Source organism: Lissotriton helveticus, chromosome 5_1, assembly GCF_964261635.1.
Source record: "Lissotriton helveticus chromosome 5_1, aLisHel1.1, whole genome shotgun sequence".
Lineage (NCBI taxonomy): Eukaryota > Metazoa > Chordata > Amphibia > Caudata > Salamandridae > Lissotriton > Lissotriton helveticus.
The window spans coordinates 1,198,904,892-1,198,927,231 of record NC_136065.1 but is presented as its reverse complement, the minus strand read 5'-3'; the positions used below and the strand labels follow the sequence as shown (position 1 = coordinate 1,198,927,231).

Below are 22,340 nucleotides of genomic sequence, written 5' to 3'. Positions count from 1 at the left end.
CAGTTTTGTTTGTCCTGCTGGGCACGTTTTTGCCAGTCACTCGCCTTCTAAGCAGAACAAAATAGTACCTTAATCATGTCAGGAGCAGCAGACGGGCACGGATTAAGTTGTATCAATCAGTGCTTAGGGCCGGTGCTTAATTTGAGCCGGTGGTTTCCAGTGCTCGGCACTAGCTCTTAGTTGTCAGCACTGGCACTTATGATAGTCTGCACATGGTGGCACTGTCAGTTGAATTTAGAGATAAGGACAACAGCTGTTTATTAATTCAATATGCAATACAAAAGGCTTAATACCTACCACCCAGGCACTTTTTTTTATAGCTTTGGGTGTCTGGAATTGTCACACTATTAAGAGTGTGATGAATAGTAGTGTGTTGATGCGGACGTTGGCAGCTCTGGCAGGGGAAACGGGTGGTGCACGCTGACGTGGCCTCCTGATAAGGGCCCTGGCACTTATTTATTTTTACAAATTTAACACTGCTTAGTCCCTGCTCCACAGAGAGGAATGGAAATTATCTTAATCCTGCCTTGACGAATGACGAGCCTGTAAAGAAGAGTGCCACGCAACCCAACAAATGGTAAGCGAAGGGCGGGTTCCAAGCCCCTTTTGTTAACAGTGTCTCGCAAGAGAGACGCAAGCACTAGCGCATACTGTTGCAAACTCTACTCTAAAAAATGCTTACAGGGACACAGTCAGGATCCAATTTCTGTAATCTTCTGTACTTCCTAGTCAGTTCCCTCTTTTAAACATCATGTGGAGATTGTCAGCATGTCCGTTCTAGGGTACTGTAAGTTATCTCAGTGGCTTTATAGTCCGCTGCAGAACTGAGGCCCCATTTCACAAGGCCCTGACTTTGAAAACGGGAAATACTCTAATGTTTAATTATTCCTACGCTTCTAACATATTTATGACAATCATGAGATTTGGAGAATGGTCCCAGGTTTGTCGTATATTTAACTGAGAACTTGCTCCAGTATGTAAAGTTGACACATGCAGAGTTTGAAAATTGCAAGAATTGGAAAATTACAAATATATAACTGTAATTCATTTGCACATTCACATATTATACTTATTTTTTCCTAGAGAGGCAAATATTTTTGCCCAGTGATTATTCCCTTCCCCACTCCTGCATTAAATAATGAGGTGTTTACACTCCAGTCCCATCTTAGAATTGCACCTAAGCCTGCCATATTACTGAACAGAAATGAACAGAAATGTCCATTTTCACAAATGCCCTTGGCATTGCTAAACTCCCTTCTGTATTAATTCTGCGAATCAGGGGCCACATTAGAAAATAAGCGCATTTTCATGGTTAGCACCGGGCATACCTTTAAAAAGGTGTGCCCGGTGCAAACAATGAAATGCGCACTATTATGATGAATTCGCTGCCCGCAGGGCAGCCATGAACTCGTGCTATCCCAGGGGCAGCACATTCAGGTGAAAAACAGAATGACTGCTTTACAGCTGCTCCGTGTTTTCACAGTGCAGGTGGCCACCCGTCTGCACTTATGAAGGGTATTAGGGATCCCCTTGCAGGCAGGTGCAGTTAGTGGCTGCACCCGCCTGCGAAGGGATGTCTGGGTGGTCCATTTGACCCCCTTTACCCTGCGAGAGGGCTGCCATCAAGGGGCACACTGACAGTGCGCCTCCTGAGGGCCTTTGCCTCTGCGCCTGCGTCTGTAATACGGCGCAGGTGCAGAGGCAAATGGATTCCCTCATTTGCATGGGGTACACCCCTATGCAAATGAGGGAACACCCCCTCAAGATACCGCTCGTGCTTTAAGTGTGCCAGCACTATTGGTATTACAGAAGGGGTTGCACAAGTGTCTGCTGCCTCTTCTGTGATACCAAAATGCCCCAGGGGCACACAAAGCGGTTGCAAACGCCCGTTGCGCCCCCAGGGCACTTTTTGTAATACAGCCCCATATTGGGAATTTTTGTTTTAAAAGTGACTATTTTGTACACACAAGACAAACTTAAGTGCACAAAATATGTTGTGAATCCGGTCACGTGCTTTTACCTTGCAATTTACTGGAGTAAATCCGGTGCCCTTCAAAAAACAACAGAATATCCTTAAATTGGGGCTGTGCGTCTGCAATCTCAACTCCTGTTGAGAGAGCAAGAGAACATTCTTTTTGCAACTTGCTTCCTATACATTTAAAACATATCAATATTATACTGTGCCGCCTAGTGGAAGGGAGTGGGACGGTCAGGCCTGAACAAATGATAGGCCCTCTGGGAGTTCATGCACTCTATCATTTCCGGTTTGATTTTGGCTGAACTACTTCTCCCTTTCAGGAAAACTTGACCCCTGGGAGACCCCTGCTGAGCATCCCCAGAACAGATGTTAGGCACGGCAGAGAAGGAGGCATCGCCTCCTCTAAAAATAGCTTACTCAGTGAGCGCAGGCACTGCTTGCAAGAGAGGGGTCAGGAGTCCAGCACGTCACTCCGAGAGATGACCACTGACCTCCCCAATTCCCGCATGCACGCCATCTCTGATATTTTAGGGATGAAGACTAACTTAATATGAATCACCTGCAGACTCCTTTATCTGATGGTCAACCTCCCAAGTCAACAGTATCCACCGGAAAAAAAGACCCATGAAGCCCCGCTTACTTTGAACGCGCCACAATGGGCCTTAATGAAGTCAGGAATCTGTCATTCTGAGATCTCGCTTACAGCTGTGGCAGTCTGCTGTCCAAAGACCTATTGTGTGCAATACCAATGCTACCAGCAGATTCTGAGTTCGCCACATCGTGGATTATTGGCTGACTTTCTTGTCAGTCTCATTTACTAGCTTTTTATTCAGTTGCTTTTTTTCCTTTTCTTTTCCATGGCCCTCCCTGGCGCATAACTTCTCTGCCATCTTTTTGAATGCAGTACTTTTATCCTTCCTCTGCATACATTCAGGGAACTAATTTTATGATTTCAGTACTCCAACTTTCTTGTTCTCACCTTTTTCCCCTGTGTGCTGCTTCCCCTTCATATCCTCAGATACTCTGTATTGCTCACCCATCCCTCAGTTTGTCTGTTGCTTCCTACACCCCTCCGTCTGTCATTTTTTTATTGTGTAGACTCTTCCCTCCTCTACCCCTCTTTGCATCATCTCATACCACTATTCAGATCTCACAAACAAACCTTTCTAAACCCTTCCCTCCGACTCTTCCCCTTCACCTTCCCTTTACTTATCCCAAACCACCACCTTCTAGGAGCTTCAAAACAAAAACAACTTTCTAGACCTTTCTTTCTTCTATCCCTCCACTGTCCGTTTTAATCCAAATAGTAGACTAACATGTCCACCGCTCAAATTAATTTCATATTACCCTATGCTAATTACCCACTAATCCGGTTTGGGTTCCAGAGTAGCGTGCTACCTGTCGAAAAGCGCTTCAACACCTCATCAGAGGGAGCAAGCGTATATAAATGCAAACCCTTCCCTCTTCTATCCCTCCGCTATCCTTTTCAATCCAAATAACAGAGTAAGGTGTCCACTGCTCAAATTAATTTCCTATTTCCCTATACTAATTCACCACTAATCCTTTTTGGGTTCCGGAGTAGTGTGCTACTAGCTGAAAAAGCGATTTGAAGTCTAGTAAGGGGTAGCAAGTGTTATATAAATACAATTACAATTAGACTCTCTGTGGCTTCTTTCTTTCTCCCCAGCACCCATGGTCACAAATGCCCATCGTTGGCTAGCGCCACTGAACACAACCTCACATGTTTTTGGCACCTGGAGATTCATTTTTCATGTGTCAACTAGAGGGGACTGGAAGCACACCCCATTGGTGTGGCAGGGAGGACCCTCTTCTTCCCAATCCAGTAGCAGAGCATCCCTGCAACCTTTCCCATGCTTGCCTACCCTTTGATGACGTCATCCTTCCGCTGTACTGCTTCTTGTAGGACTGTGATATTATTCTGCAAAGCTCCGTGTGACTTGTGCAGGTCTGCAACTTCTTCGCTGAGGCGCATGGATTCCTCTTCCGACTGCAACAGTCTAATAGGGCACAGGGATTGAAAGGTCATATGAAAGCAATTGAAGAAATGCTAGCCAATCAGGTAACATAATTAAAAAGATGTATAACAAAGGTCACACAGACGCTTAGTGTGGTGCAAGAGAGTCCTCCACCCTTGGGTCACTTGCACCGGGCCCTGTTGTGACATAGTGTTTCATGAACTACATGTAATGTGTCTGGTGGGTTCAGCAGTGCTGGAATAGAGCAGGAACTAGCCGGATTCCAGTTCCAGCAGCAACTCGAGCTGAAATTGGATTCTGGACAGGCCCCAAAGAATTCCCCTGTTGGGTCAAGCTACAGACTCAAAAACACAATCAGCAGCACCCACGCACACAGTATCCTTTTGACATCGGAAGCTACATAGGGCTCCTATTTTCTGTTCCTGAAATATCGGCTATATGACGCCAGACCAAAAAATCTACTTTGTGTGTCCATGTTTGTCATGGCTGGGAACAGTTTGGGGGGAGGGGTCAAATGCAGCACAGTTGGAACATCAAACCTGGCCTCTATCCCTGGCAGCCCATCAAGAGAAACAAGCAAACCCCCTGCAAAGTCACTTTACAGGTTGCTAATACACACACCGAGATTCTAATGTGCTTTAAAAAATGTCAGCGTCGGGTTCCATATAAGATCGGTAGATCTATGCATCCTCTGTAGACATAGCAGGCATGCCTTTCTATGCGTGTTAGAACGCTGATAGTAATCATTTATATTGCACATAACACTCATTTGAGAACTTAATAGTGTGTACTAAACTGTTCAACCCATTGCTAATTCAGTGGGGAAATTGAATATGGGTAGATAGAACACCAAGCTAATTTATCAGGATTGTAACTCATAGATACCACAAGGAACCTTGCACCGAAGCATTAAACCATAGAGCAGTCACATATCATATATTATCTGCAACGTATACTCACACAGTATGTTTACGGGCGGCATGTTAACCTTATGAGCTATTTTATGATGCTGCAATGATGTGGTCAGAAAGTGAACACACATTTCTCTAACAAATCTATTAGTCAGCCCGGTTAATTTACCATTGATAAACCCTAAAACTTGCTGGGTGCAAATAGATTTCTGCAGCAAGTCGCTTAGCCTTCTAAGCTGGTCTAACATGCAGGCTCTTTGTGGCACAATGTGTATGCCAGTAGAGCTTTGCTATCACATTTTCCTAGTTGCCACTTTTTTGAGGTTGGCACAGTTTGTAAAAACAAAAAAATGTGTAGGCTGGCTCATTCACCGTGGAGAAGTGTGGCTCAATGGTTAGAGCGGCAGACCCTGATGCAGAGGTCTAGCTCGGGACCAGGGTTCAATTCCCTGCCTCAGCGGGTCTTGGGCTCAAAATTCCACGGACCTGATAATTCTCGCCTCGGTGCCTATTCCAATCATGGAGTCCCACTCTGCAACTCTGGGCAATAGCTTGCTTAATCCCCACAACGCTAAAGGAGGCCTGGCCTCCACCTTGGGGGTGCCCAGGAGTGGACACCTCACAGGGAAAGCCAGGATGGGTTCCACAGCGGTATTCGTACAAGCGCCTTGAGACCCTTGTGGGTGAGTAGTGCGCTATACAAGTATAAATTTACATTTTTACATTTTACTGTGCTAGTCACGGCGCAGCCCCTGTGACCGTATCTCATGACTCCATCCCTTAATGCCTCCACTCCCAACTTATGGGTTCAGAGAGCAGTATTTTCTTTCATCTCCAGCAAAGTTGTAGTCTAGTGTCCATGATGTCCTCCTTGCACATGGAAAATCTCAAAACATGTAATGGACTGGTCCACTTTCATACACTGTCTGTACAAACACTTCATAAATGTGGGCTCTGAAAGTCCCTTCTTTTCTATAGGTATCCATACATCTGCAGCTGAAAGCACTTTACCTCCCCATCCTTAGCCTCCTCCCAGTGTACACTATAGGCGTTACTGTCACCTCTCAGTACACAAACGTCTGTCCATGTAGCACAGTCCATGGCCACTTTGACCTAGCTCCTTCTACCGTATCCGTTTTTTGACAGACGCCAACGTCGCCATTGGGAAGGAAGTTGTTGTTAGCATATGCTTTGAATGGGTGGAGTGTGTTCTCCCATTTCAGTCTTTCACACTTATACTGCTGTTGTCATGGTTTAGGCAGATCTGGTTCTTACAATGGTTTTCAGACTGGAGGCACATTTTATAGTTCCCCCTGCTCTAGTAGCTAGCAGTGGACATGGAGTGGATCCTTGCTCTGCTCTTATCTTTCAAACGCTCTCCCACGAGTTCTCGTGAGGGTCAACTATTGGTCTGGGAGTAGAAAAGTGAATGATGCAATTTTAGAGTCTCCTGGCTTTATCTGTTTAGACCTCTTGACTTAGTTGCTCTAGGGTTGCCTAAAATGAGCATTTGGATTCCCTCCAGGTTTTATGTCTGAGAAGACTTCTACCTAAGATTTGAGTTGCATTTAGTTTTAGAATTCCTGCAGGTTGGGTTCTGTTTGGAGTGGCACCGTAGGGCCTGTGGGTAGAATGGCCGGCAGTCAAACACTTCAGGGAATCATAAAAGGCCCTCAAGGCCTTGGAGTACTTTAAGTCCAGGCATGCTTCTTAACTGGCTTCACATCGGGTAGGTGGTGAGGGGACATAGGCTTCTTGTGACTGGATTGCCGTAGGTATGAATATTCCAGGATTGCATGATTCTCCATATATGGTTGTAGTTTATTCCTAAGATTATATCTAAACTGGAGGAGATCATGCTTTCAGTATTTGATTTGACCCTTCATTACTGAGGTGATTCTACATTTCTTGGATGTGGTTAGAGCTACTTCTTGTTAGAAGAACAGTCATTTCCATAGACGGACATCTAGTTCATCAATCTCGGACCATTAAGAGAGGGCAAGGGGCCAGATTTCAAACTATCACAGCTTATGCCTGGTCTGGAGAAGAGGTCCCTGGGGAGCTTAGTGTCTTTCGACAAAAGTTAAGGTTGCTTCTAGGTCTTAGGCTCAGTACATTTCTCCCCTGACGAATACCCGCAAGGCAGTAACTTAGGCTTACTTGTCCACTTTTGTCAGCCATTATAGGCTGGCGGAGGGAGACTAAAGTAATGGGAAATGTTGGCACCAGGGGTTGATTGCTGTCTGGCGTGTTTAAGGCGCTAGGTTGATAAATTACTTGGGAGTTCTGCAAGTCTTAAGACTTGATTGTTTTCTGTTCATTGATCTTATCCCTCCCGTCCCTTTCCTCATTGTGGTACCATTGCCCCCCATCCCTTCCCTCTCCTCCCTGAGTTACAGTCAGCCTCAACGGTTCTACTCATGGTCATAACAAGGAAGAGGTTGTATTTGCAGCGTGGTGCTGGCCCTGGGAACGGTTAACACACAATGTAGTAGGGACTGGGAGGAAGAAAAGGAATCTGAGTAATGAGATTATTTGCAAGTAATCAAAATATTAGCAGGTCAGGGCTCTTGCACTGTGCCGCTGCCAGTGCCTGTCTCTGCGTTGCCTGGAAGCGCATGTGAACGGGTGCACTGGAAAGACACTCAGAGTTTGGAAGGGCTGTAGCTCTAGTATGGGCAACTTTTGCAAGAGGCCATATTTATACTTTGGAAGGCCATACATGAGGTTTTACAGGCTAAAAACTTTATGTATGGGGATTGCTCATTTTGCTTTACGTAAAAATTTAAAACCATCAATTATATAAATATATATTCATTTAAAGTTCTTAACGCAGTACATTCCGCACATCCTCCATTCCGATTTTATAAAAAGAACTGGACAGAGTAGTAACCATACTGTGCCTTAGCGATTTAAATCTATATCTGACAGTAAGTTATATTCACTACACACTCAATTATATACGACATGCATTGCAGTTTCAGATCCATAGGAATGCAGGTGCTGTATGAAGTGTGGACAGATGGCATACTAAGTTTGAAATGGCTCAATATGAAGTGTGCCCAGGTTGTATATGAGGTTTGAGAAAGTTACATATCAGGTGTGCACAGGCGGTGTCTGAACTTGAATCGATTGAGGTTTGGAAGGACCACATAAAATCCTAGGGAGGCCGCTGATGGGGGAGTCTGGACACACTGTATATGGGAAAGTTATATATGAGGTTTGGACAGGCTGTAAAGAAATATGGATAGGTGTATGTGAACTGTGGAGGGGTGCCTGTATGTGAGGTTTGGGCAGACTACATTTGAACCGCAAACAGGATATATCTATATCTACATTCATATATATATTTATATATTGATATACACACACACACATATATATATATATATATATATATATATATATATGCGTAGATATATATAAGCCTTGGTCAGACTGTAAAAGAAGCTTCTGGTGGTTGTATATGAAGCGTGGACAGACCTCATATGAAGTGTAATGCTCTCTGCTCAGTACACTACTGGAGAGATTGAACAGCTGAACCCGCGCCTCCATCTTGTTCCATGATACTTGCATTTTCACTTGCATTTCGCTCCTAGTCCAGCATTCATCTCCTTCACAACCCTCCCCATGAAACCTTTCTATATGCATGTGCTGTACCGCCGTCTTACTGGTTTCTGCTTGCCAGGCCTGAACGTACAACCTACAGGGAATGTGGGTCTGTTTTGAGTCAGGGGAACAAGTGGGCAGCTCAGCTTGGTGTGATTCTTGGGCTGGAATGGAAGGGAACCATAGGACCAGGTGAAATGTAAATTATGCCCACGTAATTCGTGTCACTACGCTGTCGTTCTTGGTAAAACTATAGTGGAGAAACAACGCATATAACCAGAAAACAAGTGGGTGTTCCCTACATTTCTGCTTTTCGTGCTTTTTTAGCACAAGGTACAAATTGACGGAAATATGCATTTCACGCTTGAATATAGCCTCATTTTGCATAATTTCCATTAAATTTTGCAAAAGCAAATGACACAAATTTTGCACACCAGTAGATTATATGGGTGTTTTAACGGCTGGGTCATGGAGCCCAGTCAACCCCAGAAGCCCACTGATGGCATGTCAGCACACATGACTGGCCAGAGACTAGACAGTCCTGAGTGTGGACCAGGAAGAAAAAAAACTGCGATTTCTGTAGCTTTCTATGACGTACTCATTTGCATTCTGTGAATTCCTGAATAGTGGTAAAGCTGTACAAACACAAATTCGAGAGAAGAGGCCTATGGCCTGTAGTTTTATGCATTTGTTGAACGGGGCATCGATATGGAGACTTGTGCTTATGATAATCTGCACAGCTGAGCTGCCCCCGCACCCGCCCCTAACTTACCCGTCTACCTCCTTCCACTCACCCCCACCGCTCACCCCACCACCTGTAGCCAGGTGACACCCGCATACCTCTGGTTCCTGCTCTCCGCGCTCTTCCCTTGAACCTGGGTCGAAGTTCTCTGTACAGCTGGGGGAGATTTACAGCAGGGAAGAGGCCGGCATGGCAGGCCGGGTTTTACAAGAGGTCCCAGTATAAATTACCCATAAACGAATGCAGGTGACTGCGGAATTTATGGCGCTTTAATGCTAGTTTAATAAGGGACGGTACGCATTAAAGAGTATTGAGGTCATGGAGGCTAATACAAAAGGCGAGCTACAAATTGTCAAATTAAGCAAGCCGTGCAAGGCATTTGCGGTCAATCACCAAACATCTCTCATTTGGGCCTGCCTGCAGGGTTAGAAAGGCAACTCGTGGGGTGAATGTGTCTCTTGGCGAGATATGATGCATGTAGACCGAAGAACACAGCTTCAGATCGCCCAATAGGGTGTCTATGACCCTTACGAGGTCAACAAAATCAGTAGCACTGAGTTGGGTAATCTTAGCATTATATGTAAACAGCCGTCGCAGCTGTTGCAGAAGGCGCTAGAAATAGCGCTATACAGAATAAGATTCCGCCAAGTAGCTATGGAGACATCAGGGCCTTTTTTTTGGCTTCAGTAGCTTAGGTGGTTGACGTATCTAAATGTACCTAATATTTTTCGCCGCAGATGGAGGCGGTGATCGATGTATTCGATATTGAAAAATATGTAGGGGGTCGCTGGTGAAGTATTGCTTTCCTGTATCCTTATTTGCTGCAAAGCTGAGCTCACCCCGACATCCGGTTTGCTGGTATTTGGGTGAATTAAATACGTCGAGTTCTCGGAGTCCTGATTGGCTGGGCAGGTCTCGTTCATCGATTCTCAGTGTATGAATTTGACCTCCGAGTCCAGGGACGAAGCTTCGGAGGGGGGGGGGGGGGGGGGGGGGGGGTTGACGGGTGGTTGCGGTGCTGCACCCCCTTAAAATGTATTTTCTAGTAAGTAGTTGATAATTGGTGCTTTTTCTCGGGTATGGTGAGGTGTATGTCCGAATTTACCTGGGACTTTTACATGAATACACAGACAAAAACACACCCACATGGAGTCTCTCTCTCGTCTCTGTTTTAAGGTCTAAAAAATGTTGTTTATCTTGAAAAGTATTATGTTTTCAATACCCCTAACAATCCGCACTCCTCTGCCTCTCTCCTACTTCTTAAGCCCTCCTCATTCCCTGCTTCTCAAATCAAATATTTTAATGATATATACCAGCACGATAGTTGGAAAATCAGACGGTCACCCCCACGACCCAATCTTTCTGACTAGGCGACGTCTGTGCTCAAGTCCATGATTGTGCTTCAAACCAGACCACTAGACAAAGTGAAGGAGAGCGCCTTGGTTTTTCATAGGCCAAAACTTGGGTGAAGCCCTGTCCTTGGTGGACCAAGATGTCAGAATTTAAGTCTTCTGGCCAATCATCTATGTGGCAGACAAGACAGATATAAGTCCATAAAATGTGTAAAGGGGGTCAGGAGGGTGGTCTACGGTCAAAGCTGCAGTCGACTTTGGAGCTGGGGAACCACATTAGAGTTCCAGCTCAATATCCTGTGATTTGGAGAGAATCATCAAATTCTCCAACCCTGAAAGAAACAAAAAATTAATCTGACCTTGTGTAATCTGGTGCCCATGTGAAGCCCATGGGTCAATTTGGCGCTACATAAAAACGACAAAAATAAAGAATACACTGCAAAGTGAAGCCCGGTCATACCGTCAGGGTCGCACTGTCCTATAGGGCAATCCAGATGGGCAGGTCTCACTGAAATGTGTGGTCTATTTTTTTTTTACAAGTTTGTGGGCCTGTTTTTCGGGCCAGTTTTTGCTGTTAATTTTAAAAAAAATTAAAACAAAAATTGGCTGCAGCAAACACAAATGCACGCAGTCTGCCATTCCTTGAAAAATACCCAAACAGCGTGCCTTTACAAGTTCAGAACTGCCGTGATTTGCAAATGTTGTCACTTTTTAAGCTATCTGGTTCACTAACGTGGGCCACATTTATTTTGGCGCCCGGGCACTTTTTTTTCCAGTCCGACTCCATATATATATATATATATACACACACACTTATCTCATCTATACTTACCATTTCATTGTAAAGGCATGCGTGGTAATTGCATATGCATGATAAAGACTACCATGGTAAAGCCAATGCGTGGTAAAGGTATTGCATGGTAAAGGATGTGTGGTAAAAGTATGCATACTAAAATGCCTTACAACCATTTGGAAGGGCTAAACACAGGATTTGGGGGCAAGGTGTAACAACATGTTTTCTAGAATTCAGGGCCTAGACTGGCACCAGACTACAGGTCCAATTCACTTGTTGTCATCAAGATTGGCTCCAACTGAATCCAGAATACGAGTGGTGTACAGTGGCCGTTCATAGACTCACTAGAAAAGGGCAGCTGTTATTTGACAGACCACCCCCACATACAGCCCCATCTCGATTAAAGGGTATTTGTGCAGGCTGATCTCATGATGTACATCTGCCAGTGCACTTCTGTGCTTGTCAGTGCTTCACATAAGCATATTAGTGAATTGTAAGGTGCAAGTTTTGTTTGGGTAACCAACTTTCTTTAGTAACCACATCTTGTAGATTTAGATCCAGAGAAGAGAGCAATGATCTTCTAGTTTGCCATTCTGAATGCTTACGTAACTGGTCTTCTGGCATGGACCAATACAGAACAAATAGTAAACATTTGTTTTAAAATTAATAGATGTGAATTACATATCCTGAGAAAGGCTTATTGAGCAAAGCTGACAGGGTCAAAACATTTATCTACATGATATTGAACTTTAGAGATATTAACATTTTAGTCAGAAAAAACAATTGGTTGCACCGTTTCTCGGTTTTTGCATGAATTTAGAGAATTCTAGTTTACCTGAGAGGTACATTTTTTATTCAAGTAGGTCAAGAGTATGTCTGGCACATATTGCAATATATCAAATTAAAAGTGCACTGTAAGCATGGCTTAAAGAAGTTCAAATGTATTAAATAATACTATATTATGTGAGTATGCAATTTTATTTAAGGAGTTTAGGTTGTGCCAATAAATGTGGAGCTCACAATATAAATGTCTGCAAATGTAAAAAAAAACAATATTCTTTGACCTATAAAATTACTTCACCTATGTATTGATAAGTACTCTCCTACTTCTTTATGCATTATTCCCATGGTCTATGCTGGACAAGTACACAATCACAAACGTGACGGATGCCCTGTAAGCCATATTATAAGTATTATTGACTTTAAAGCACTTCTAGCAGAGCAGATGGGACATTCGCCCTGTTTGTGATGGAGTACTTTGTCCACCAAACTGTAAATATGTCCCATAATCTGATAACCAAATAATTGCCTGTTCCTAATGTATCGTATCACTGCCTTCCACCCTGCCCCCACAAAGAAACACACTCTACATTCCCCACAGACTACTATTAAAAAAAATGTGAATTAGTTAAATGGTGCCATTTTCATGAACAATCCCAAAAAAGCCTATAAGGGCACATGCTGGTTGGCAGGCTTGAAGTTTCCAGGCACACTATACAGTACTAATTTAAAAACACGTTCTTGAACAAATGACAAGGATGCTCAGTAGGTGGAGTCTTAGCTGTAGAGATGATCACCTAGCTTTGTTGACAAACAATTCATAGCAGGGTTGATGCAAACTTTATTTGGACACAGGTCAGTAATACATGGATTAGTTAGTTGATTCATACGAGTTTATGGTTCCAGATATATCAAGGATCAGATATTATTGGAACATAACTATAAACCAGCGTTTGGACTATAATTTAATGCGGGTTCTAATTCAAAATAAACAATGTACTTAAAATTTGCAGCTCGAGTCCTCGAGTTCGTTTCGTATGAAAATCTCTTGGTAACATGATTGTTTACTGGTAAATTATTTTTACACTTCATCCGTGAGAAATCCCCTCCCCCAAAGCATTTCCAGTCCATCTGTGAGAGAAATTGACCACCTTCAGATGAACTCATTTGCTGGAGACCACACAGCAGGTCCTTGATGAAACCCCAGTGCCTGACACGCCCCTCTGGAGTCCAATGCTGGCTGGTGTCATAGCCATATTTACAAGACGACCAGGAACAGGTGCCCATACATTTCTCCTCATTGATAAGGCAAGGGTCGAAGAGTGGATGGTTCCACCTGGTGTCATGAACACCAAGTTGCCACCCAAGTTGGAAGAGTGCGTCCACTGCACAAGGAAAAATGTTTTTCAGCACTGGGGTAATTCTATTCCTTGCTTGGTCTCATCAGAAGCAGGACTACATCTCTCACTTCCTCAGCTGGGGCGTATCTGGTAGTCAAAACAACAAGGACGGACTAAAGCTCTAGCTGGCAATGGCAGCCATTTTGGAACACACGGGTTTGCTCAACAGCGCAGAAACATAGAAACTACAATACCGCGTTAACACCCTGAGCCCTTCTCCGTCCTCGCGGGCTCGCCCTGAAAAGCTTGATGCCTTATGGGCCAAGACAGATCAAAGCAGGCCACAGAGGCACCCGCGGACGGATCCCTTCAACGCTGGAAGGCAGGCCGGCCGCTGCACTTTCATCTCGTGTGCCGGATCTCTGGGCGCAAAAGCACAAAGGTTCCAACGTAATGACACGTGAAACCGAGCCGAGCATCCGCCACCCTGGGGAGAGCGGGCGGGAGAATGTTTTTAAGTCTATCTATTTCTGGCTGTCAAATGAAGCACACGTGCAGCCAAAGTAATTTAAGACCGCCCAGTGAAACCGCACGTCCAAGGTTTGCAAAGGGAGAAAGATGTCTTTTTAAACCAGGGGACAGCACAGAACTAGAGCGAATCCTCTGCAGAAAATGAGTTGGGAAAAATGATTCATGTGTAAAATTGTATTCTGTGTCAGTGTGTGGTGTACCGATATATGGCACCCAAATAAGGGTATTCTGTGTTGATGAATAGATTATATATATATATATATATATATATATATATATATATATATATATATATATATATATATATATATATATATATGGATGGTCTGTCAAATAACAGCTGTCCCGTTACTAGTGAGCGTATGAACGGCCACTGTACACCACTCGTATTCTGGATTCAGTTGCAGCCAATCTTGATGCCAACAAGTGAATTGGACATGTAGCCTGGTGCCAGTCTAGGCCCTGAATGGTAGAAAACATGGTATAAGGGTATTCTGTGTTGATGAATGAATATATATATATATTTTTTTTTTTATTTTTTTTGGACACTGAGCTAGCCAATATACCACCAGTTTGGAGTGCCGTCTGCTTTCTTCTAAATAAGCGAGCGTGTATTGATATATATATATATATATAAATATATATATATTTAGAGAGAGAGAGCGCTATCTTAACAACAGAAACGTGCAAACTGTAACCCAATGGTACTCCATTAATAGCTCGCAACAATGTCACCAGGATAATGTGTTTCCAGTCATAGCTTTTACTTGTCACTTAATGCATTTTCGGAGTAATAGTGGTTTCATTGAACCAAAGTTGCCCCAAATCACTTATTAACAGTGATTTGTATAGAACAAATGCACCTCATGACAGTGATCAGGGGTGACGACCTAACACGGAAGAATGAAGGGTGGAGTCCGTCCTGCTGGAATTCAGCATTACACAGCTTTCCGAAGCAGACCCTCAACCCTCTGAGTTATAGGTATCTTTGATTTCGCAGCTGTGTCTGGCGCATTATCGGAAACTGTAGCTTTTGGACGGCAAACAGTACACCGGTAAAAGAGGCACAGATGTAAAATTGCACCCAGTGACTTGGATGAATTAAAACGGCCACCATCACTGGGTGTGGGTACTGAAAAGGGCCCTGCCAGGGAAAACGAGGTGGGAGAAATCTAAAAAGTGGGCAGGCATGTGCCAAAGGAGGAAGTGGATAAAGACAAAAGTCAAGACTTATGCTCTTCTGGCAGGTCGAACTACATATATAAGGGTGGTATGGGAAGGGACAGAATAGCTTCCTGTGCACCACTCTCATGTTTTTCATTATAGGAGACATGGAGTGTATTCCTCACCAAAGGAGTATCAGTCCTTTCTTCCCCACCATTTCCCAAGACGGAACAGGCAATATATTAAGCCATCAGTTGATATTTACTGCTTAAGATGTCACCAAAACACAACAAAAGACTTTTGAAAGAACATCCCATGCTCATCAACTCAATTTCAATTCAACCGTAACTCATTCATATCTCAAACTGGAATATAATTTTAGATAGCCCTCCACACCCATTTATTAGGAACACACGGGCCCCTTTAATTAGAACCAGTGCTTGCATTGGCGGAAACCCGACGAATCCTGTTCAGACAGCTATTCTCATGTCGTAAGTGGGTTAGGACAGCCCCCAGCCAATGGCTCCACGTGTGTCCCAGGCTAGTATTCTGATGCTGGGAAAGCAGCCTGCACCTGTAGTGAGCGAAAGGATTCTAGGAGTTTTTACCCCGCAAGCATGTCCGACTTCAAATGCTTCACTTAAAGACAACCGACATTTCGGGTTTTTTTTCTAGATGAGAGCAGGTGTTTGAAGTTAAATACAGATTAACTGGTCACCTTGCCTCTCAATTCCTCCAGACTCAAACGGCCATCAGGAGCAACAAAGATACAAACCGCCATCCCTTCAAAAGGTGACAAAGAGAATTACACATTTAGAAGAAGTTTTACTTTTTTAGGTTCTGTATATATAGGGCTCTGTGTGCCCTGTATTTATTCCCTCCAGGAAAACTGACTTTACTAAACTTAAACTGGAGGCATTAGATTTTTGCCGAAAGATAAGGCTTAAAGCATTCTTCGCAGGATCTGAAGTGACGTCTAGCCAGGAAACTACTGGCCTACGGGTCAAATCCAGGTTTACTCCCATGCAAAATATTCCAAAGCAAATTCTTGCTTTTGAACAGACAGTTTTATCATCACTCACTAAACTAGAAAAGCAAAAATGCTTTGTACAGAACAACATGAGCAAAGGCCTTACATCTGCTATTCAGGATCTTAAAGCAGACACATCCATTGTGATAAAACAGGCCGACAAGGGCGGGGCAGTGGTAATATGGCTCCGCTCTATGTATCTCGAAGAAGGCACAACACATGTCAACAATCGAGATTGGTATAGACCATTGAAGGAGGACCCGGTTTTTGCAATCCAAGACAAGATTGCTAAAATCACTCAGACAGGGCTAGATGAAGGATTCCTAGGCCCTAAGGAATTTGAATACCTGAACAAAAAATCGCCAAGAACACCGATTCTCTACTTTCTGCCTAAAATTCACAAAAACGACCAGATACCACCAGGCAGACCCATTGTGTCGGGCTGTGATTCAGTTTTAGAGCCAGTCTCTAAATATATTGATTTTTTCTTAAAACCATTTGTTTCACAGGTTAAGTCATACCTCAGGGACACCACTGACTTCATTACGAAAACAGAAGGGGTGTCTTTTAATGAGAAAACACAGATGATGGTGACACTAGATGTCGCCTCGCTTTACACCCAAATCCCGCAGGATGAGGCACTACAAGTGTTAGAGCTGTATTTGGACCAACGTGACAGACCCCATAGGGTCCCTACTTCTTTCATTCTTTCTTTGGCAGACATAACGTTACGCAGCAACTACTTTAAGTTTGAGAATGCGTTTTTTTTCAAATCAAGGGCACCGCCATGGGTTGTCCTTATGCGCCGGAGATGGCAGTGCTGTACATGGCACAATATGAAGAGAGATTCATATTCAATAACAATCCATTTCTAGGCAATATAAACCAATGGCTACGATATATTGATGACGTCTGGCTCCTGTGGCAGGGGAGCCAGGCGGAGTTGGAACATTTCCATCATTGGCTAAATTCCAGGCATAACGACATAAAATTATCCTTGGCATCCAGTAACAATAAAATGACTTTTCTAGACGTCACTGTAGGCACCTGCGAAGATATGCTTATAACCAATTTACATAAAAAGGAAACAGATAGGAACACAAATTTACATTTCAGAAGCTCACATCCACAGTGCTTGAAAGAAAATCTCCCGTATGGACAACTGCTAAGAATAAGACGCAACTGTACAAATGTGGAAGATTTTGAGTCCCATGCAAAACTATTTTGTGCTGAAATGGCACAAAGAGGGTACCCAAAGAAACTATTAAAACATTCCAAGAAACGGGCCAGATTCACCCCTAGAGAACATCTACTCCAAATTAAAGAAAAGCATGAGGTGAACAAATTGGTTTGTGTGACAACCTTTGGCGCGCACACTAACCAATTCAAACGCATCATCTTAAAAAACTGGCATTTGCTGGAGACCCTGGAACATCCCTTACAGAAACCAATTTTTGCCATGCGTAAAAATATCAGCATAGGCCAACAATTGGTAAAAGCAGATAGTTTCATCCCTAAACAAAAGAGCGACCTAATAGCACAATGGAAACTTAAACCGGTTTGTGGGCACCATAAATGTGGCAACTGTGTATCATGCCCAACAACATTAGAAGGCACTGTGTTTGACCATGACGGCGTTAAATGGAAACATCAGATGTTTACGAACTGTAAAACCAAGAATGTCGTCTATGCCGTGGTGTGTCCCTGCAACAGAGTCTACATTGGCAAAACGAGCCAGTCCGTCAATGCACGGATCACACAGCACCGCTCAAGAATCAAGAAAAAAGTCCCAAACGCCCCCATGATTGAACATTTTATAAACAATAACCATGGAGAAAATGAGTTTAAATGGACTGTTCTAACATGGGTGGATCCCAAATTGCGATCACCAGATGTGGAGGCTGCTCTTTTACGCAAGGAGGCGTACCTTATCATGAAGTTTGACAGTGTCAACAAAGGACTAAACAGTCTGAGTGAGATTAATAGGGCGTAGCAGCTGAATACAAAATAAATCTGTTTTCCAAAAACCATGCTGGTCTATAAAACAGTCTGAAACTCCAATGCCCACAATTCACTGTAGGAGGAATCACACCTCCGTTAAGTATGATTGGCTACCATGAGCCACGTGATCGGAAAGCCGTTTTTGACTGCTATTGCGCATGCACGGCCCCCACCGGGTGCAAGAAGCCACGGACGAGACACAAACAGCGCGAAAGAGTTTTGAACTTGATGGTAAGCAATACATGTGTCCGCTTTGGTGAACGGGAATTCACCTTGATATCGCACGAAGAGCCCCAATATTAAAGCTCTGCCCTTGTTTTATGTTTTTTAGCACACACGAACCGGCTAGAAATCTAATAGAGAAATCGATCTGAGCTCCCTGTCTTTGACGAACAAGTAAGTCTTCCCATAAGTAGCGGCCACAGCGTGTTAGAATGTCTTTTTCCGATTAGCGCAGAGAATCATACCCTGCTCCTCATTTTCGTTCCAGACATGTAAATTATACTTGACATCTCGAGTGAAATGTGCACCGGTGGTTCACCACAGAGTCAGACCGAAAATTAAGGTAATTTCAGTTAATTCCTCTGTGCATAATCGTGCAGCCCCACCCCAACCAGAAATTACAACACAGTGTACTCTTTTGCAGAGTGACAACCACGGTTCCGAAGATATTCCAAAAGTTCAGTGCATCCTTGGATAAATAAGGTATGCCCATTCTCTGATATAACTCTGTTTACGACATTTTCGAATGGATTGAGGATCAATAAAAAATGAAAACTCTCCCCTCCTTGTATTTTCCACAAACAGTTCCCATGGATATGATTCATCCTGCTCTGATGAGAGTCCTGTGATTCACACAAAGAGACTCGAAACACGTCTGCATTGCAATTGGCATTGCACTTACCGTTTTTCTAAAAGAGACAGCATTAATGATATCTGTCTATTCCCTATTACAATGAATTGGAATAGTACAATATCGTAATAAGGAAGTGGGTGGTAAAAAGGTTTTGTTCACCCTCTGGGAATAATTTGATAAATACATTTTCATGTTCCTTTTCCCTGAAACTGTTTATTTGATTTGTTTTGTACCAATTTGTGAGTATAACTGTTTTTGCACTTAAATTTGTTATATACTGTGTTTTTGTAAATATTGTATGTTTTTGTGTAAACAATTGTGTATGGCTTGAGATGAAGTTGATGATGTTCCCTTTTTTGTCCATAATTTTTTTTTTCCAAAAACATGTTTCCATAAAGAAAAAAAGACATAAACCAATTGCCAGGATAAACTAATAAAGTTGTGTTTATCCTTTCTTCTGTACATTCATTGTTTCAACCAATTCTAGAGGCTTAGGTAAATTTCCCCCCTTTTTTTGAGTATAACGTGGCCCAACCTACACTCTTTCCCACAGGGCCCAACCCCCCCTTTTTTGTCCTGTATTTATGTGAGGCATCTTGGTCTGTGCGTGTCATTACCCCAGACATGGCCATTTTATTGAACGCATTACAGATTTTTTGTATATGTTTGTATGTATTGTATACATTAATTTCATTTATTAATTAATGCAATGCATTTACTACAAAGTTATAATTACTCCCCAACTCGACAGATTCAAACTTACACCTTACAGGTTTTCATAAAGATGTCTGCAGGAGAAGCATAAAACACAGAGTATTTTTTAACTCAAGAATTGAAACTTGAAACCAGCAACAAATGAAGAAAACGACTGAACCATCTTGAAAGATCCTACAGACCTGAGACTCACACGTTACACGTAAAGCTCTGCAGCAGGAGCATTAACCACCTAAACTACTTTATAGTGCTTCAAACTAGTTACACTGAATACACACACGCATTTCTGCAACAAATGCATTCAATTACCTGAACTACCTTGCTGGTATTATAGCCTACATATTGCTGGGTATACATAGCTGTCGATAGTACCGGACTTCTCGATCGGCAACGTTTTATGCAGTAGCGGACAGGTTTGGGGCAGCGTGGCCAGGGGGCAGTGGGAGCGCTAGTAGGGCAGATGATGTGGGCTCTGGCAGAGAAAGAAGGGAGAAAAAGAAGAATTAAAAAAAAGAACTTACCTGTTGCTTACAGCTTGCAACATCGCCAATCTTTTGCTCCTCTCGTGTCTCCCCTGCAGCCAATCCTGAAGCTGCTCTCCTGCATGAGAGCAGCTTCGGGATTTTGACAGCAGCTTTGGGATTGGCCTGAGGGCCCTCGATTTTCACTCCCAGGGAGACTGGGAACCTCTGCCTTCTGTCTCCAACCCGGCAACGCAGCTCAGGTTGGAGACAGCTCGTGCACATGTGAGTTTCGTGGGCCTGAGACCGCCAGCCAAACCAACATGCACCCTGATAACAGTGCATGCCACTCTCCCATGTGACTTCGTTTGCGATAACCCCGCCCTAGGATGCGGCACTTAGAAGACGGGGGGCGATGCTGAGGAGCCACCGCTGGTTTTATGTAGTTGGGTGGAATCTGGGGAATTTTGCATTTCACAAAGTAGGAAGGCTACAGAATTTGCCCATCTCCCACAGTCAGATGCCCCTCCAAATGAATATAGGATATCCTGTGTTAGACTTGTCCTTTTTGCAGAGTCATCCCTGAACTTTTTGCCTTTCTCCTAGCCTTTTTTCTGACATGGTGTTGGTGGTTCTAGGACTCGACTCTGGGCACTTTAGCATTGCTGTCCAGGGTAAAGTGCGTGTGCTCTCTGTGGTAAACATGGTTAGATTGGTCTACATCTATTTGGCATATTTAATTTACCTGTCAGTCCCTTGTAAAGTGGCATCTCAGGTACCCATGGCCAGTAAATTAAAGGCTACTGGTGGGCTTACAACGCTGATTGCGCCACCCACCGCAGTCTCCTTTCCTTTCGCTTGTTCTCAGCCGAAGACATTAAATAAACGGTATGTGGACCGCTCATGGTCCCTCTCAGCAGAGTATAACTGAATGTGTGTGTCGTTATGGTCAGTTCTGCTTGGGCCCGCATTTGTAACAGTGCAACTAGTTTACACTGGCGACAAGACTATCTAAAAATCACGTTGGGGGGGTCCTCCCTGCCAAGCTGCTCCTGCCCACCTCTCAGCTGCTGTGGTTACTGACCCGCCTGCCTCCAGGAAGCCTGCACCAAGCTGGGTTTTTCCAGTTGCTGCCACTCACAGCCTGCCCACCTCCTGAATGCCTGCTATTGCCAGACCTCGACGGTACCCCCTGCATGTGCGATTAATGTGCTGGCGAACTGCCTCTGCCCATCTCACCTCGTGAAATATTCACACACCATACATCATGAAGCGTAAATGGCCTCTTTATTAGGCCAGGTTTGTATGATATTGACTACTTGTAATGGGGTATTTTGGTATTGTAAGGCTTATCCTTAGTGTACAAGGTTTTCTATTCTTTTGTAGAACTGCAGTATTATGGAGTTCTGAAAATGTTGGGAGATTAGTTAAATAGTTGGTGAGCTGCCTGCAAGCATCCTAAGGTGACCGATGAAATGTCTACTTTAGGAATAAATTACAGTAAATTTTACAGTGTCCAAGTGATTTATGGGCTTACCATATTTGGCGACGAGCGGGTAGTCACCTCAGCAAAACAGACCACAGTGTGCAGATTAATGTTGGCCTAATTTCTACCAGCATAGTGTGGAAAAAGCTGGTAGAGCACAGCGGCATAGCGGAACTATGGCTTCGAGGGAGACAACCAGAACACACAACTGACAGGAGCACAGTGTTTGCTGGTGAGGTTTAAGCTGGGACGGAAGGTATCATTCGACAATTGTCAGTGTGGAACGCATATGCGCTCCATCGTAGTAGTTATTTCACACTGCTTCCCAATTGGTGGTAGAAAGAGAGTAAGAAAATTCATGACAAGCTCCACTTTCTATAGAAAACTAACCAAAGGTTTACGTGGTGACGCATGGTGGCCATATTGAGAGGAATTTTCTAAGCGATAACCATTATTGATGAAAAACAACTCTAGCTCTTGTTTTTTTCAGCACCTGTCAGCCAAAGCCAATTCGGAGGGCCTTACAATAAGCGGGGCAGATCTTCTTTACAATTGCTGCATTAAAGAAGACAATCTTTTTTTTATATATTAAAAA

General features: G+C 43.6%; 1 protein-coding gene across 2 annotated transcripts in view; it reads right to left on the bottom strand.

Annotated features, from left to right (window-relative positions):
• The window catches only part of LOC144753541 (uncharacterized), an 869,206-nt gene that overhangs the window by 793,196 nt on the left and 53,670 nt on the right, over positions 1 to 22,340 (bottom strand). For both annotated transcript variants that reach the window (XM_078641195.1, XM_078641196.1), the window contains exon 5: positions 3,862 to 3,996. In XM_078641195.1, the coding sequence (XP_078497321.1) occupies positions 3,862 to 3,996 (135 nt within the window). The remainder of the gene's footprint in view (positions 1 to 3,861; positions 3,997 to 22,340) is intronic.